This window comes from Chiroxiphia lanceolata, chromosome Z, assembly GCF_009829145.1.
Source record: "Chiroxiphia lanceolata isolate bChiLan1 chromosome Z, bChiLan1.pri, whole genome shotgun sequence".
NCBI classification, from domain to species: Eukaryota; Metazoa; Chordata; class Aves; order Passeriformes; family Pipridae; genus Chiroxiphia; species Chiroxiphia lanceolata.
Window position 1 is genome coordinate 72280629 of NC_045671.1, and position 16888 is coordinate 72297516.

The window sequence follows — 16888 nt, forward strand, 5'->3', positions numbered from 1 at the left end:
GCAGGGAGTGCGGGATCCTGTGCCACAGGGATGAGCGGCAGGGAATGCGGGATCCTGTGCCACAGGGATGAGCGGCAGGGAATGCGGGATCCTGTGCCACAGGGATGAGCGGCAGGGAATGCGGGATCCTGTGCCACAGGGAGGGAGGGCAGGGAGTGCGGGCAGGCACGCACGCGGGACCCTCCAAAGACACCAGCCCGAGGAAGAGCACGGCTTAAGCAGAGCTCAGCAGGATTCTTAGTGAAGGTGTGACCCGGCCTGGTTCAGACCACCACTGAGACAGACAGCTCAGGCAGCTTTTAGAGTAAGGCCTGCAAGGGTCCTTTTCCTCACCAGACTTTTCATGTTACTTACCTCTGTCTCCACAACAAGCACACATGACACAGGGACAGCACATGCTTCGTCACTTAAGCCACATGCAGATGGACCCTGCTGTTGCTGGCCTTCCAAATCCTACACAGCTGTAATGCTAACTCATGTTGGAAATGAACCCCTGGTACTGAGAGTTACTGAAACACAATATACTGAAATATGTTTAAAAAAAAAAAAATCTGAGTGCTTGGCTGCTAGTACAGGGTCCCAAGACTTCACAGTGACAATTTCAATGCAAGACAGGAAGGGCAGGCTGGAACTTGCCGAGTCAAAGCTTGTGATAGAAAGTTAACTGGTACTAGCAGAGTTAACTGAACAAGCATAAAGACATCTCTATGCAATATTAAGAAGTACACAACACAGTTTATACCAAGTAATCAGGGATAAGATCACCAAGTTACTGTTTTCCAGTATGAAAACAGTAGGTACTGTAGGTATGAGTAGGTACTCATAAAATGTTAGACAACAAATACTTGTTTTGACAGTAAATTAGAACTCCAGGCATTGAGGCTTTATAGAACACAAAAAGCAGTTTATTTCTTAAGCCTACTTCCTCCTAAACAGAAGAACTAATAGATTTGAATATACTAGGATACAGCAGAAAAGATGAGTGCAAAAGTCACCGAACACAGATAACAAGATCATCTAACCAGAATGTGCAACACAAACATGAATGCAATTTAATTCAGAGAGGCACTTACATTGACAGTAAACATAAAGCCATCCGCTCTTTTAACATTATAGCAGCCTACTTGAAATTTCACTTGACTGAGCTTTGTTGCTGTGAATAATACAGCTCATGCACAGGTTTGGATGTATGTTTTGTAACTTTAAAGTATTCACTGAATACTGCCAACATATATACACTCATATACATAGTTCCAGAAGATTGAAGAGGCGATGACTTATTTCTGCTCTGCCTTTTGAAGAGGTCTCCTGAAGAGCAGAATATGTGGCTCTGCAGAAAGAAAATTGAAAGCATCAGTCTGTCCCTCAAGTCTTGTTTGAAAGGATTTCTTTAATTTCAGAAGTTTGGGATAATAGTTGAAGCTTGCTATCAGATAAGTAGATCAAGAAGTCCAAATATGGCTCCACATGTAATATTAACAGACCAATTTTGCAGTAACCATGTAACAGTCAAACAGGTGTTTTTTAGTTTTATACCAAATGGTACCTGTATCATAAACTTCAGACACTTACGGGAAGGAAGTATTGGAAAAAATAGTAATTTTAGTTAGTACCAACCGTCTCTTTACATTAGGCTATTTGATGAACTCTTACTGAAAACTTAGACTAGCAAACTAGGTAAACTGTCTGTTAGGTACATCATGTCAAGCATCAAAAAAATCCACTTTAGTTAATACAGCCAGCTTACATTATTATTGATCTGACTTATACCTAAACACCTCCAGAAAAGTCTAAAGTATCAAAGGTAACAAGGTAAGGGAAACACTGGAAGGTTACACTAATTTCTTCACCTGATTCTTCAGAAACTTGGAACTCCAATTGCTGCTGCAGTTCACGTATCACCTGTTACTTTTTAGTCAGGCTTGCCAATGGTAAGTTACCTAAAAAGGCTCTTCTCAGAGTACATCCTCATTCGTAGACTCTGGGGCTTCACACTCCATTAAATAAAATACTGATTTTTAAGTAGGCTCTGTAGCTAGAGTTCAAACTGTACTGTAGATTTTTCAGAGCACTAACACAGGATCTTACCTACATGAGCATTAAGGTTATGTTGCCTTTGTTGACAAAGGGCTAAAACAGGAAATAGATAAGCAGGAGTCTAACATTTGGTATTTACTTCCAGCTGGATTCCACAGCAGCACGAGTTATCCATTACACACTTAAGGTAAGCACCAGGCTGTTAATGTTTTAGACACCTTTTTTTTCCACTTAATTCTTTCAGATGTGCTTACCTGGCTCATGGATCATATAGTGAACCCAGCCAAGACTCTGCTGAACACCAAGACGTCTCCACTCTTCTTCAGACATCAGATGAGATTTTGGCACTTGTTTTGAAAGTTCTCGTGGTAGCATCACGTGTCTGTACAGATTCAATTATTAAACACACAACACTAGAAAACTTGAACAGCTCTGCAGCAAAAGACAGCAAGCAAGTAATGAATAATTACTTTCTCTATAAAAAAGCCTAGGGTATATGACTGTTACCATGAATCTGATTATGAAATCTGTCTCACAATCGAGTTTAAAATCACTTATGCCTATTAAACATTACATCTGTAATGCAATTACATATTGGAAGCCAACCGGCATTCTAGAGGAGATTAATTCTTCACGCTCCAGTCACGCTGCATTTATATAAGTATGCGTTCCTGGCAAGTGGCTACCGTATCTGCTGCTTGAAAAAATAAGGACTTTGGACTTCTAAAATATTTGTAATACCGCTTTAAAGTAAGGCTAAAAGAGTTACAACTCCAGCAGCAGCCCCGTCAGCAGAGGCCGGCGCAGCCCCATCCCAGGCTCCGCCACAACTCCCTCCCTGTGGTGGCGGCGCTCCGCGCCCTCCATCGCCCTGCGGCCAGGGCTTGCTTTAGCCGCTCGCCAGGCGATCGGGGCCGGCCGACAGCAGCATTCGGTCACCCGCCCCCCATTCCCCGGCCGGCCCAAAGCCACGCGAAAGCCCAGCACGGAGAGGCTCGGCTCGACACGGCCCTGCGCCCTCGCCCTGCTCGCCGGCCCTGCGCCCTCCCTGGCCCCGCTCCACCCGTTCCCTGAGGGAAGCGGGCACGCGTCGGGAGAGGCGCCTGCCCGAGCCACCCTCCTCCGGAACGGCTCTTCCGAATCCCTCCAGCGGCCCCTCCCGCAGTCTCTTACCGGTACTCGTATTCCTCGTCACAGTATTTATCGGAATAGTAGATCTGCTTGTTGGCCATGGCGGCAGGAGCGGCGGCGGCAGGAGCCCCTCTCTTTCTCTTTACGCCTCAGGGACGTCTCGCGCACTAACCGCCCGCTTCCGCGCCTCGCGCCATTTGAATCCGGCGGCTCGGCTCCCATTGGCTCTTGCCGGGGCCGGCCAATCGCGTGCCGCGCCCGCCGCGCCGCGTGACCCGCGCGCTCGCCTCCCGCAGCCAGTCCGCGGAGGCCGCGGCGGTTGCGTCACGGGGCGGAGGGGGGCGGTTGGGAGGGCCCGGGGGGCGGGGCGGGGAGGGCGCGGACTCGCCATGATTGGCCAGCGGCGGCCGGGGTGGGGCGGGGCGTGCGCACCCTTCCAGCGCTTTCCAGCACGCGGGGAGGGGAGGGGGGAGAAGCTGTGGCGTCCCGCGCAGGCGCGACTCGTGTGGAGCGGGGTCCTGTCGCCCCCGTCGCGGGTGTCCCCGGGGCCGCGACTGGGACCGCTCCGTGCGGCTTCGTGCTCCCGTGGGAAGCGCGGTGCCCTGCTTGCCCCGTGCCTTTCGCGAGCCCGCTCTCTCTTGGGCTGTCGCGCTTCGCGTGCGGCGCTCGCTCGCGGTGCGGACAGAGCGACCGTGGGGGCGCTCGGGGCAGCGTGGGCACTGCGGGCCGCATTCCCGGCGCACAGGCCGCCTTCCCCGGCGGAACGGCGCAGCGAGCGTTTCCCCTGGGAAAACGTGTCTGGGTTTGATAAGGAGCTCCGTACCTGCCGGGATGTGTTTATGGGTGGTGTTTATGCCAGCTGGGGTTAGAGAAACTCAGTGGGGACGTGGCCAGGAAGGGCGATTTCACGGTTGCTTTCACAGAACCATAAGGAGTGGGGAGCGACCTTGAAGGTCATCGCGCTCCAACCCCGTGCCGTGGGCAGGGACACCCCCCACGAGGTCCGGTTGCTCAGAGCCCCGTCCAGCCTTGGCCTTGAGCGCTGCCGGGGATGGGGCATCCACAACCTCCCTGTTCCGGTGCCTCACCACCCGCACAGCAAACAGGTTTTCCCTAATATCTAACCTAAATTTGCTCTCAAGCTCCATGTACCCTGGCTGCAGTGTGCTGCTCTCTTGTTGGGCCTCTGCAGGAAAAGGAGACTAGTTTTTTTAAGTTTCTGCTTTTGTGGTGCTGCCAGAAACGCAGGTACTGCCTGTGATAATGTAATGCATCTCCATGTTCTCATGGAGAGGAAAACAACCAAGGCCGTGTGAGGCATGGCATGCGTAGGTAATAGGGATGATTTTCTTAGCATCATTGTTTCAAGTGGCACTGCAGCCTGTCTTAATAAAGTTTAGGCCAGTCTCACACCTTACAGCCACTAAAAGGAGTGCTTATCATAATGTAGCAGTAATATTTTTCTCTTATATTAGGGCTTGTTGGTGCAGGTCATCTACAGATAAAATGAAGTCAGTGTTTTCAAACTGCTGTAGTTAAACGTGTGAAATTCATTTAGCAAAGGTCCTCAGCAGGAGTGTCAATTCCAGTATAATTGTAAAAGTACAAATCACCTGCAATTTTTCAAAAGTATTGATTGAATTATTCAAAACAGAGGGTTTGGGAGGTTTTTTAGCTTAATTTCAGACATCACAACTGATTTTTTTTTTTAAATACTTGAGGCAGAGCATACACAATAATTTCTGTTAGGAATGTCATTGTGTAATAATGGGGGGGGGGAAGAATAACTCGTCATGACGAAGGGGTTTGCTGGATTGGAAGACATTTCATTTCTGTGCCTTCTTTCTGAGCTTTCTGCTTGTCTCATGCATATTCCACATGAGGAAAAAATGACTTTCATGTAAGGCTATCTGTAAGCCTTCCTCCTATGAATTCATTCAGAAGTGAAGGTCTGGCATCCCTTTAAAGCAACTTTTCCTTCTATTACTAATACTCGTAACAATACCTGATCATAATTTTAAAGAAGATTAAAAGGATTCTTAGGTAGATATGTGTTCAATCTTATTTGAGATCCCTCTGATTAATTCGAAAGTCCTTGTTAGTCAGGACTGACCCAAGTGTGTTTGTAAGGCAACTGGCAGAGCTGGCAAAGCTAACATATTGGTTTTAATAATCCAGGATTAGGAGATCTTATTTCGTATCCAAGTGTCATTTCAGCTTCTTCTTTCATCATTTCTTTTCCCAGACAGGACTTAAAAGCATTGGTGAATGATAAATAATGCAACAGTACCAGGAACTTGTTAAGTTCCACTATTAATTTGCTATCTTTTTTCCTAAAATGAAAACATTAGTGTTAGGGATATAATTTGTGAAGTTACTGGAAAAAAGTAATAAACTTGCTAAGTGGCTAAACTTGTTAAACAGTTAAGCTTGACAATCATTTCCAGTCATGTGAACAACAAGAAAAGCATCAGGAGTAGTCAGTATGGATTCATCATGACATCTTGACCAACCTGATAAACTTGTGTGATCAAATGGTCCAGCAAAGCCAGGGGGGAGCAGTCATTATTGTTTGCCTAGGCCTCAGTAAGGCTTTTGACTCCAGTAATACCTTCCTAGAGAAGCAGTTGATGCGTGGGGTGGATGTGCAGGCAGTGCAGTGAATGGCTTGTCCCAGAGCGTGGTGATACGTGGCACAAAGTCTAGTGAAGGGCCCGTAATTAGAGGTGTGTCCTAGGGGTCAGTACTGGGCCTGAGCTTTTTCAGCATCTTGGTTAGTGACCTGTGCAGTGGGGCACAGTGTCCCACCAGCAAGGTGACACCTTGGAACTGAATAACCAGTAACCAAGTAACACCAAGTAACTGAGGAACCAGAGGGTTGTGCTGCCAGGTGGATGAACTGCAGAAATGTGCTGAGAAAAACCTCATGAAGTTGAAGAAGGGGAAGTGCAAAGTCCTGCACCTGGGGAGGAGCAATCACAGACCCTGGTACATGGTGGGAAACACCCAGCTGGAGATGAGTTTTCAGAAAAGGCCCTGGGAGTTTCCTAGACACTGAATTGGATGTAAGCCAGCACTGTGTCCTTGAAGCGAGGAAAGCTGAGTGCCCTGGGCTGCATTAGGGTGAGTGTTGCCAGCAGGCTGAGGAAGGTGATCCTGCCCCTCCATTCAGCACAAGTGAGGCTGCTGCTGCAGTACCGTGCCCAGCTCTGGGCTCCTCAGTGCAGGAGGAAGTTGGTGCTGCTGGAAAGAGTCCAATGAAGGCTAAAAAGATGAAAACGTGAAGGCAGTGTGAAAAGAAGACCAGAACCAGGCTCAATGCAGTGGTACCCAGTGACAGGTCTAGAGGCAGTGGGCACAAACTGAAACATGGGATGTTCTTTGTGAACATCAGGAAGCCTTTTTTACTGTGAGGGTGATGGGGCACTGGCAGAGGTTACCCAGAGAGCTGCTGCAGTCTCCATCCTTAGACATCTTCCAAAGCCATCTGGACACAATCCTGGGCAATGGGCCCTAGGTGGCCCTGCTTGATCAGAGATGTTAAACCAGATGACCTCCATAGGTCCACCCTCAGCCACACTGTATGGTACTGGGTGAAACGGGGCTCTTCAGCATTTTCTTCAGAATACTGTTGCACACAAAGGCTGTGTCAGTCACACTGCAAAGAAGGGAACAAACTGTTCTGTAACTAGTGTGGAGGGAACAAAAATGCTTGAACTTTAGCAAGGCTGCTTTGTGCTGGATCTTAGGAAACATTTCCTACCAGTACCTAATTTAATTGTCTAGAACATTTTAGAAAAAAATACATCCTGCAGGAATATTTTAGGTACAACTGATCCTGTCTGTGATCAGTTGTTTCTTTGGGGCCTGCTTTCTGTGGTTGTGTCAGTTATGCTTTCCCATTGTAACGTTTGCTGATATTGACTGTAGAACAAAAGTAATTTTTTTTCTCTCCAGTGCTCTAGAATGATGTTTTAATTTTAATTGAAATATGTTTTCCTGTTTAAAGAAGTTAGTTTCTGAAATTAGGATTGTTAGGTGGTGAATTGACATCCTGACTGAAGATTCTGAACCAGGTCAGGAATGAATGAAACCACAAATACCTATATTTATTAAAGAGAAAAGCTGCTGACAAGCTCCTACCATACAATCATCCCTCAGCATGTCGAAAGCAGGTATCAAGGCATATTTCAAAGTTTGCCACAGAGCAGACTGAAAAGGATTCTGCATAGCCTTAGGGGCATAGGTCTGTTAGAAGAAATGTGAGACAGCTGCTCAACTGGAATGTAAACTCCTGCTTAGAGCCCTGATTAGGGCAGTTTTAGTCTGATTAGGGCAGTTGCTCTGATTCAGTTGCTGCTGAAACACAAGATAAAATGGCAAAACCCAAGATAAAATGGCAAAACACAGGGAGAATATTGTTGAGCTTCTGTCCCTGTCTCCTGTTGCCGTTAACAGGCAGGTATAATTTTGAGCATCAAGATTCTGCACTCTGTTAGAGAACAGCATGACTGTAGGCAGCATAGAGGCTCTTTAGGACTGAAGATGGACTATGGACATTATTGGGGGGATGATCTCATGTACCTAGACAGAAGCAGACTTAAATCCTCTGTCTAACCTGTTACTTGTGACCAAGGCCATCCACAGAGGTATGTGGGCCATGATAAATAAAAATCTGTTACAATGAAGGGCCCATGTGCACCTCACTTTTGCATATACAGAGTTCAGGATGTAGGTTGTAGTGATGAAAATATTTTCTGTGCTTTTTGTCAGAAGGGGAAGATGCAAGTTTCCCCATCTGTGTTGTGCATAGCAGTGTCTGATTGACATTTTCTGCAGATTTTTCTGGTTAGTTCTATTAGACATTTGGAAAAAAAAAATAAGTTATATGTACTTTTACTGTGCTTCAGTTTTCAAACATGTCCTTGTAAAACACTAACGTCAGATGCTTGAATGTATTTTTCTGAATAGAACAGCAAGATCAGAGTCAAGGAACCTTTTGTACTGTCTTCATGAGTCATAGTCATATATACAGTTAATAACTTGTGAATAATCTGAGCATGAATCACATTCGTAGCATATATTGATGAACCGTTATCTATGTTTTTATATTTTCAGTGTTTCTTAAACAAGGCTTAAACAAGCAAGGCTTAAACAATCATACTCTTCATCAGTTTTGATCCTTAATTTTGAACCTGTTGGCTGGTTTGGTCAAACTTAACAGAAATGTTGATAAATTATTGTAGATTTCATGATAACAGATGGATGGATAGAGCAGAAGGACTCTGATGGAGGATGATGTTACAGATGCCTTACTAGGCAGAGAATCTACATGGGAAAAAAAGCTTTGCATAAATGCTTCAGTGGTAAATATCCTTCAGCCTTTGGTGCATATGCCTTCTGAGGCAGTAAAGCCACAAACACATTGAGTCAGTAGAAAATCGGTCTCGCTTTGTTCTTATTTCAGTGAGATTACTTTCTATTTGCTGATTTGATTTGCTGGTTCTGTGTGGTCTTTACCTGGTATTCCACAACACTAGTAGCCCTCAAAGCACCCTCGGGCTACTTGTATGTGTAATATTAACAGTATTCATCTCTGCAGGCTTGATCTTCAGAATTGGTTTGCCTCAATTTAGATACTTAAATTTGAATTTACTACTTTACTTCATTTGAAAGACTTTATAATAAGTATTGAGTTATTTGTGTGCTAATTAACATCCCCTCGGTAAATGCAGAAGATGGATTATTTTTGTCTTGTTTTTCAGTTCACACAAAAATGTGAACCAGGTCCTGGAGAGACTAAAGAATGACGCTATGTTTTGATGGTTTAGCTGTCTGAGAATAATCCAATGTAAGTGTTGAAAATAATCTATCTGAATTGCTGAGGATTTTCCTCTGAGAGAAGATAAACTAGAAAAATAGACCCAATTATGATACATGTTCCTACCAGTACCCATGCTGGTTCAAGAACAGCATTTTAAAAGGTGTTCTTGAATAAATTCTTGAATACATTATTCCCAAGTCATAGCTTGCAGGATGAGTTTAGAAGTGCAGACTGTGTGCAATTCATTCAGATCCTTGCAGAGCTTGGAGGCTAGTGTTGATCTGTGTAATTTCATTGAGATTTAATTGTCTTACTCTGTTTCTATGGATCTTCTTGTGGAAGTAATCATCAGAACCTAGTCAAAAGACTACAGCTCAGATCTGAAAAGTGACACTGATGAGCCCGGGGGTGACACGGCAGTGTTGGGGGTGAAATAATAGCTCAGCTGAAGTGCATCTGCACCAGTGCACACAGCATGAGTAACAGACAGGAGGAGCTGGAAGCCACTGTCAGCAGGAAAGCTGTGACATAGTTGTCATCATGGAAACGTGGTGAGATGACTCTCATGACTGGAGAGCTGCAGTGGATGGTTACAAACTCTTCAGAAGGGCCAGGTGAGGAAGGAGAGGGGGTGGGATGGCTCTGTACACTGGATGGTGTTCTGACTGTGCAGAGCTCCAGGGCAGTGGTATGAGGCTGAGTGCCTGTGGGTGAGGACTGGGGGGAAGCTAACGAGGCAAACATCCTGGTGGGAGACCATCCATCTGCTGTAGAGCTCCCAACCAGGATGAAGAGGCAGATGAAGTATTTTATAAGTGTCTGGCTGACGTTTCACGATTACCAGCCCTTGTTCTTGTGGGAGACTTTAACCTGCCACACGTCTGCTGGAAACTCAGCACAGTGGACCAGAGGCAGTCGAGTGAGTTCACAGAGCGTGTGGAAGATAACTTCCTGACACAGCTGGTAAGTGAGCCTGCAAGAGGGGCTGCCCTGCTAGACTTGCTGTTTAAGGACAGAGAAGGGCTGGTGGGAGATGTGGTGGTCTTGGGCACAGTGACCACAAAACGATATTTTCAATTCTTGGTGAAGTAAGGAAGGGAGTCAATAAAACCTGTACCTTGGGCTTCCAGAGGGTGGACTTTGGCCTGTTCAGGACACTAGTTCAGAGAGTACCTTGGGAAACAGTCCTTAAAAACAAAGGGGTCCAGGAAGGCTGGACACACTTTAAGAAGGAAATCTTAAAGGTGCAGGATCAGGCCACCCCTATTTGCCTAAAAACAAGCTGGCAGGGAAGACTACTGGCCTGACTGAAGAGGGAGCTTTCACTGGAACTCATGGAATAAAAGAGATTTTATGACCTTTGGAAGAAGGGGGAGGCAACTCAGCAAAAGTACAAGGATGTCGTTAGGTCTGTCAGCCTGACCTTGGTGCCTGGGAAAGTTGTGGAACAGATTATCTTGAGTGCAGTCACACAGCCCATACAGGACAACTGAGGATCAGGCCCAGCCAGCATGGGTTTAGGAAAGGAAGGTCCTGGTTGACCAACCTGATCTCTTTTTATGACCAGGTGACCTGCTTAGTGGATGAGGGAAAGAGGATGTTGTCTACCTCGACTTTGATCAAAGAGGATGTTTTCTACCTTTACCTTTATCAAAGTAAAGCCTTTGATACTGTCTCCCACATCATTTTCCTGCACTTGTGTCACAACAACCCCAGACTGTGCTGCATCTTGGGGAAGAGTGGTAGTAAAGCAGCTGGAAGAGGACCTGGAGCTGGTGGTGAACAGCCAGCTGAACCTGAGCCAGCAGTATGCTCAGGTGGCCAAGAAGGCCAATGGATCCTGGCTTGTGTCAGCAATAGTGTGGCCAGCAGGGCCAGGGCAGTGATTGTCCCCTGCACTTGGCACTGGTGAGGCCACACTTTGAGTGCTGTGTCCAGCTCTGGGCCCCTCAGCTCAGGAAGGACATTGAGGGGCTGGAGCAGGTCCAGAGAAGGGTAATGGAGCTGGTGAAGGGTCTGGAGAGTAAGTCCTGTGAGGAGCAGCTGAGGGAGCTGAGGTTGTTTAGCTTGAAGAAAAGGAGGCTCAGGGGAGACCTTTATTGCTCTCTACAACCACCTGAAAGGAAATTGTAGCCAGGTGGGGGGTTGGCCTTTTCTCCTGGGCAGACAGACACAGGACAAGAGGAAATAGCCTCAAGCTGAGCCAGGGGATATTCAAATTGGACATCAGGAAGAATTTCCTTACTGAAAGGATTGTCAAGCGTTGGAATGGGCTGCTCAGGGAGGTGGTGGAGTCACCAGTCCTGGAGGTGTTCAAGAAATGATTGGACATGGCACTTAGTGCAGTGGTTTAGTTAACAAGGTCAACTTCAGTGGAGGGTTGGGCTTGATGTTCTTGGAGGTCTTTTCCAGCCTTGATGAATGGAAAATGACTCTATTCCCATGTTAAACAAAATCAATAATGCTGAATTTAGCAGATGATTTCCATAGCAACCAATGCTCATATAACAAATTCAGGATGATACTGTATAATGACTGGAGAATCAAACAGAAGAAGATGCTGTTAAATGAGGCACAGCTCTCCTCAGATTTTTCCTGTAGGCTGTGCAATATGACGCTGTCTTAAAGTGGATCAAGGACAAAAAAACCTGTAGCTCAATCTCAGAGTTCTTCATTTACTGGATATTTTTGACACAATGTTTAAATAGTTTGAGTAAAGGCTCTATTTAAACTTTAAAATGTCAGTGCTAGACCTGAGAAAAGATCCTTTTAGCCAAACTTATCCCTGTGGCTTTCTCTAATGGATACCTTTCAGAATTAAATTGTGTAAGAATCAGAAAAGCATGTGATGACATGTTCCCTTCTTAGTCTCGGTTCTGGGCCTACTGATGAGGGATTTCTTTACAAATAATAGGCCATGTGAATTTCTGTTTCATGAATCTTCAGGTCATCTTTGGGCCAAACATTTTTTCTCCACTGTGTGAGGATTAGCAGTGGGTCTGTCAGCTCTCTGGGAGAAGATATTGACTGGGGAAACTTGCGAGTATATCCTCGAGATAAGAAAACTATGTACGCAGCCCTAACGAAAGAAAAGACAGACTGTGGAGTGCTTAGATTCAGTCCTGTGGGAACCCCAGTATAGCCTTGAGCCTTGCCAAATACATCAGCAATAAATAATAGCGAATTAAAACACTGTTGCTTGCTTATCTAAGTTGCTGCTTGCTACTAATAAGGGATATAAAAAGGTACATGGGAAAAATAGAGACTTGTATTTTGCTCTGAACTTGACTGTTAGTGTATTTTTTATTGACCACCACAACAACACTGTATCTTGTTACAAGGAGTTCCATGGCTAAACAAGTTCCCTTATGAGAAGCAACATCTTTTGTTTATGTTAAATCTGCCACGTGCTGGGTTTTGCGTTGAAAGAGCCTTTGTGTATTTATTCCTTGTCCCAGATGCTTGTAGTTTCCAGAGGTAGGATTTATATACTACGGGTTTATAGGCTAAGATTTTGATTTTGAGTCCAATGAATTGAATTTTTCCCCTCCTCTTACATGAACATTCCTCATTAACTTCTGTGAAGTAACTCAAACGTTTAAGATGTATCACAAATTTTGAACATATACAGGAGTGAAAGAAAATGTATGTGAGCTGAAAATACATCTATTTGAGAGTATTAAAAAGGTTGCTCAAAGTGTTGTTCAATTAAAGTAGTAGAAGATGACTGAATTCAAATGAAATCAAACAGAATCCAAATAAACCACATACACAGAAATATTTTTTTTTCTTAAGGTTATTGTGACAATTTAAGGTTTAAAATAGCCACTGGAGGGCTCACTGATCTCATGTTAAATGACAAGCTTGTCTTTGAAAGTCAATACTTCTGGGTTTTGGTTAAGGCAGTATTAATTGCTGTGCTCCCTGTTTGAAGATGATAACAGAATTTTTTAAGGTAATGGGCAGAGAACAATTACATTTTTGTGTCAAAGAATAACAGTTTTGTGACTATTACCCATGTCACAGTGTGGGAACATTTACAAATGTTTGGAAGGTAGGTGGATCTAAATGTTATAAAATAAGCATAAAGGACCAGAGTTCCCACCCCCTTACAATAAAAAATGTAAAAAACTCTTCCTGTCAGACAGCAGGGTTTCCCCATTTTGAGGAGCCACCTACACAGGGCAGATTTTCCCTTCTCTCCTCTGTTTTGTGTGTGACACCAAAGCTTCTGTGAGGAGTCAGGCCCAGGGCTGTGGTCTTTTTGGATCACTGGTAGAACTGGGATGAAATGCAACACATAATTGATGTGGGTTTCTCCTGGCATTTTGAATCAAGTCTTTGTTTCATTGGAGTTAAACAGAACTTAGTTTTCAGAAACTTTGGGAACAATGAATTCTGGTTACATATTCTAGTATTTTTGTATTTTCCCCAGGCTGAATTTTTCCTTTACCCTTTTGTTTTCCAGGGATCTTTCTTGGATGTGATTATTGTCCTATTCCTGACTCAGTGAATGCAGCTAGGTGGTTTATATTTAGTATGAGCATGTTCCTTAAGTTCACGGGAGTATTTACCACTCTTCTTCTGTGGGATAAACATGTGCTGAACAAAATACACAGCTCCTGAAGTGATTTTACCAGTCAAATATATCCAGATATTTTGCCAAAATATCATTCTTTTGCTTTGTGTTCCTGTAAGAATGTGTTATCCCAGAACTTCACTAGTCTGTTGCTTTACTTTATGGAAACTCCCTTGATTTGTTGTCGTCCAGTGCTCATTTTCAGCTCTGCCTGTTTCAAAATATTTCCCTTGCACTGAATAGCTATTTGAATTTTTTCCCACGATTTTGAATGCTGTATTTTGCAAGCTAATTTTTTTTTAATTCCCTCTGTATATGTCTCAACTTTGAGTGTTTGTGTTGACTCCCTTGGTCTTTATTTTAGATACTAGAAAATCATCTGTTGCAAGAGATACTCAGAACTTTGAATCTGTCTTGACAGACAACTTCATTCAAAATTAAGTATAAATATTTTTATTTTCTTAGTGTTCAACCCATCTTTCTAATTATCAGCTTTTTCATCATTCATGTAAAGGCAAATATCCACCACTTAAACTGTTCCATTATACCTTATCATGCAGTATCTGTACAGAAAATAATTTAATAGGTATAACATAGATGGGAAGAGGATTCTACCTGGAAATACATTTTGTTGGAGTCTGTCTTTCTTGCTGCTCGGACTAAAAACACTCATCAAATCTATTTCATTCAGGACATTTGGGGCCATCTTTCTAATCTGATACAAAAAGAGCTTTCTTCAGGTAGCTTCGCTTCTAAATATTGGAAATGTGCTCACATTGAGATGTTGTCCTGTTTTACCAGCAGTGTCCCTTTATCTAAAGAAAAGGGATTGCCTCTGCCCTAAACTTTTCTAGTTAGAAGATCATAGAGAACATGCCTTTTAGTAGTTTTCCTGAGAATATCCTTGACTGAAGTCTGCCTTGGTCACACTTGAATCTTACATCATTACATGCATGTATTTACAGGCTTACCTTAAAAAAAAAGAAAAAAGTAGTTCAGCAAATTCACTGAAGAGAAACACTGGCAAACTGATTCATCTTGCTTTACAGGTATTAAAACTTAATGCCTTTTCTTTTTTTTAGCATAATATCAGCAGTGTTGTCATGGATACTGAGTCAGGTCCTGTTTTACCATCTTGCAGATGTGCTAAAAATGGGTTTTTTCCTTCCCACCTTTTAACCATTCATATGGACTTGATTGAGGGTCCACTGAAATCAGTGAAAAGTCTTTAGTCATCTCAGCAAATTTCGGACTAGGATGTAAGTGAACAATAGAATCCCAGCAAATATTCTGTTTCATAATAGTTTTCCGGTATTTTGTACATCTTATTCCACTGTTCAAAATCAGATGCATGCTGTGAGCTTGCTTTCATGCTGGAGCACACCAAGGTGCAAGCCTGTGCTGGCTTAGCCTGGTGGTGTAACTCCTGCATCTTGGTATTCCTCCCATGGTAATCTGTCATCACTGTAGGAGAGACATGCAGGCTCAAAATATTAGGCCTTGGGGCTTTTAAAACAATTTTTTTTAACTTTTATTTTGGGGCATAACCTTTTAGTCTGAGGTTCAGAGTATGAACTGACTGCAGGTTTGGAAATCATTCTTTTGTACTATTGTATTTGGTGATGCTTTCATAGAATCATAGAATCAGCTGGGTTGAGAAGGACCTCTGAGATCATCAAGTCCAACCCTTGATCCACTACCACCGTGGTTCCCAGCCCATGGCACTGATGCCACATCCAGTCTCATCTTAAACACCTCCAGGGGCAGTGACTCCACCCCCTCCCTGGGCAGCCCATTCCAATGGCTGATCACCCTCTCTGGAAAGAATTTCTTCCCAATATCCAACCTAAACCTCCCCTGGCACAGCTGAAGACCCAGCCCTCTTGTCTTACTGATCATTGCCTGGGAAAAGAGACCAACCCCTCCCGGCTCCCCCCTCCTGTCAGGGAGTTGCAGAGTGAGGAGGTCTCCCCTGAGCCTCCTCTTCTCCAGGCTGAACAGCCCCAGCTCCCTCAGCCTCTCCTCACAGCACTTGTGCTCCAGTCCCTTCCCCAGCCTCGTTGCTCTTCCCTGGACCTGCTCCAGCCCCTCAATGTCCTTCCTGAGCTGAGGGGCCCAGAACTGGACACAGCACTCCAGGGGTGGCCTCACCAGTGCTGAGTCCAGGGCAAGAATCACTTCCCTGCTCCTGCTGCCACACTGTTCCTGATCCAGGCCAGGATCCATTGGCCTTCTTGTCCCCCTGGGCACACTCTGGCTCCTGTTCAGCTTCCTGTCCATCCCCACTCCCAGCTCTCTTCCTGCCTGGCTGCTCTCCAGCCCCTCTGTCCCCAGCCCGTGGGGCTGCAGGGGGTTGTTGTGGCCAAAGTGCAGGACCCGGCACTTGGCCTGCTTGAACCTCATCCCGTTGGAATCAACCCAACTCTCCAACCTGTCCAGGTCCGTCTGCAGAGCCCTCCTGCCTTCCAGCTGATTGACACTTCCCCCAGCTTGGTGCCATCTGCAAATTTGCTGATGATGGACTCAATCCCCTCATCTAAATCATCAATAAAGATATTAAACAGAACTGGGCCCAACACTGATCCCTGGGGACACCACTGTGATGTGAGTGACCAGATCCCCACTGGATGCAGCTCCATTCCCCACCACTCTCTGGGCCCGGCCCTCCAGCCAGTTCCTGACCCAGCACAGAGTGCCCCTGTCCAAGCCTGGCTGCAGCTTTTCCAGGAGAATGCTGTGGGAGATGGTGCCAAAGGCTTTGCTGAAGTCCAGAGAGACACATCCACAGCCTTCCCCTCATCCACCAGGGGGGTCACCTGATCGTAAAAGGAGATCAGGTTGGTCAGACAGGACCTGCCCTTCCTAAACCCGTGCTGGCTGGGTCTGATCCCTTTCATCTCGGTCCGTGAGTCGTGGGACCGTGCCCCCCCCTTGGGGTGGATTTGGCTGCAGCAGCTGAGTCAGAGCAGCTGCCAGTGATCCCTTCCCGCTGGTGGCAGTGGTGAGAAGAGGCTCCCAGGCAGCACCACGGGGAGGATATGCCAGGGTCAACCCCAGACTGCAGGGAGCCTGAGGTGCAGTCCCCTCTGTGTCACAGGCATGATTGTGCCTGGCCCTGCTGTCTGTGCCATCGCACTGGACTCCCAGCACTCCTTCCCTTAGGTAGCTCTTGGTCCTGGATTTTCCCTGACACTAAAATTTGTCAGCTGTATCTTAGAACTGTCAGGTCTCTAATACCTCCTTTTTTTGTCTTTTTTCAGTTTCCCTTCTTCTCCAAACCGATTTTTCCAACTCACCCTCCCTTCTGTGGTGGTGGA

The 16888-nt window shown here is 45.3% G+C and overlaps 2 protein-coding genes across 5 annotated transcripts in view; one reads left to right on the top strand and one right to left on the bottom strand.

The window, feature by feature from the left end:
• Positions 1-888: 888 nt before the first annotated feature.
• On the bottom strand, positions 889-3361 carry CKS2 (CDC28 protein kinase regulatory subunit 2). Its single transcript, XM_032676749.1, has 3 exons — positions 3211-3361; positions 2292-2419; positions 889-1330 (listed from the first exon to the last, which is right to left on the bottom strand). The coding sequence occupies exons 1-3, from the start codon at positions 3267-3269 to the stop codon at positions 1278-1280; spliced, it is 240 nt and encodes a 79-aa protein (XP_032532640.1). The 5' UTR covers positions 3270-3361; the 3' UTR covers positions 889-1277.
• A 419-nt stretch (positions 3362-3780) lies between these two features.
• SHC3 (SHC adaptor protein 3) overlaps positions 3781-16888 on the top strand; it is a 95743-nt gene continuing 82635 nt past the window's right edge. For 2 of the 4 annotated variants that reach the window (XM_032676912.1, XM_032676920.1), the window contains exon 1: positions 3781-9955. The gene's annotated coding sequence lies outside the window, so the exon portion shown is untranslated. The remainder of the gene's footprint in view (positions 9956-16888) is intronic. The other 2 variants (XM_032676914.1, XM_032676919.1) reach the window with 2 other exon arrangements.

What these genes read in the sequence shown, in the direction of transcription:
- CKS2 (XM_032676749.1), bottom strand. Translation starts at nt 3,269, where the DNA reads ATGGCCAACAAGCAGATCTACTATTCCGATAAATACTGTGACGAGGAA. An exon ending in GACGAGGAATACGAGTACCG is followed by an intron (nt 2,420 to 3,210) that starts GTAAGAGACTGC and finishes GAATCTGTACAG; the next exon opens with ACACGTGATGCTACCACGAG. An exon ending in CTATATGATCCATGAGCCAG is followed by an intron (nt 1,331 to 2,291) that starts GTAAGCACATCT and finishes TTCTTTCTGCAG; the next exon opens with AGCCACATATTCTGCTCTTC.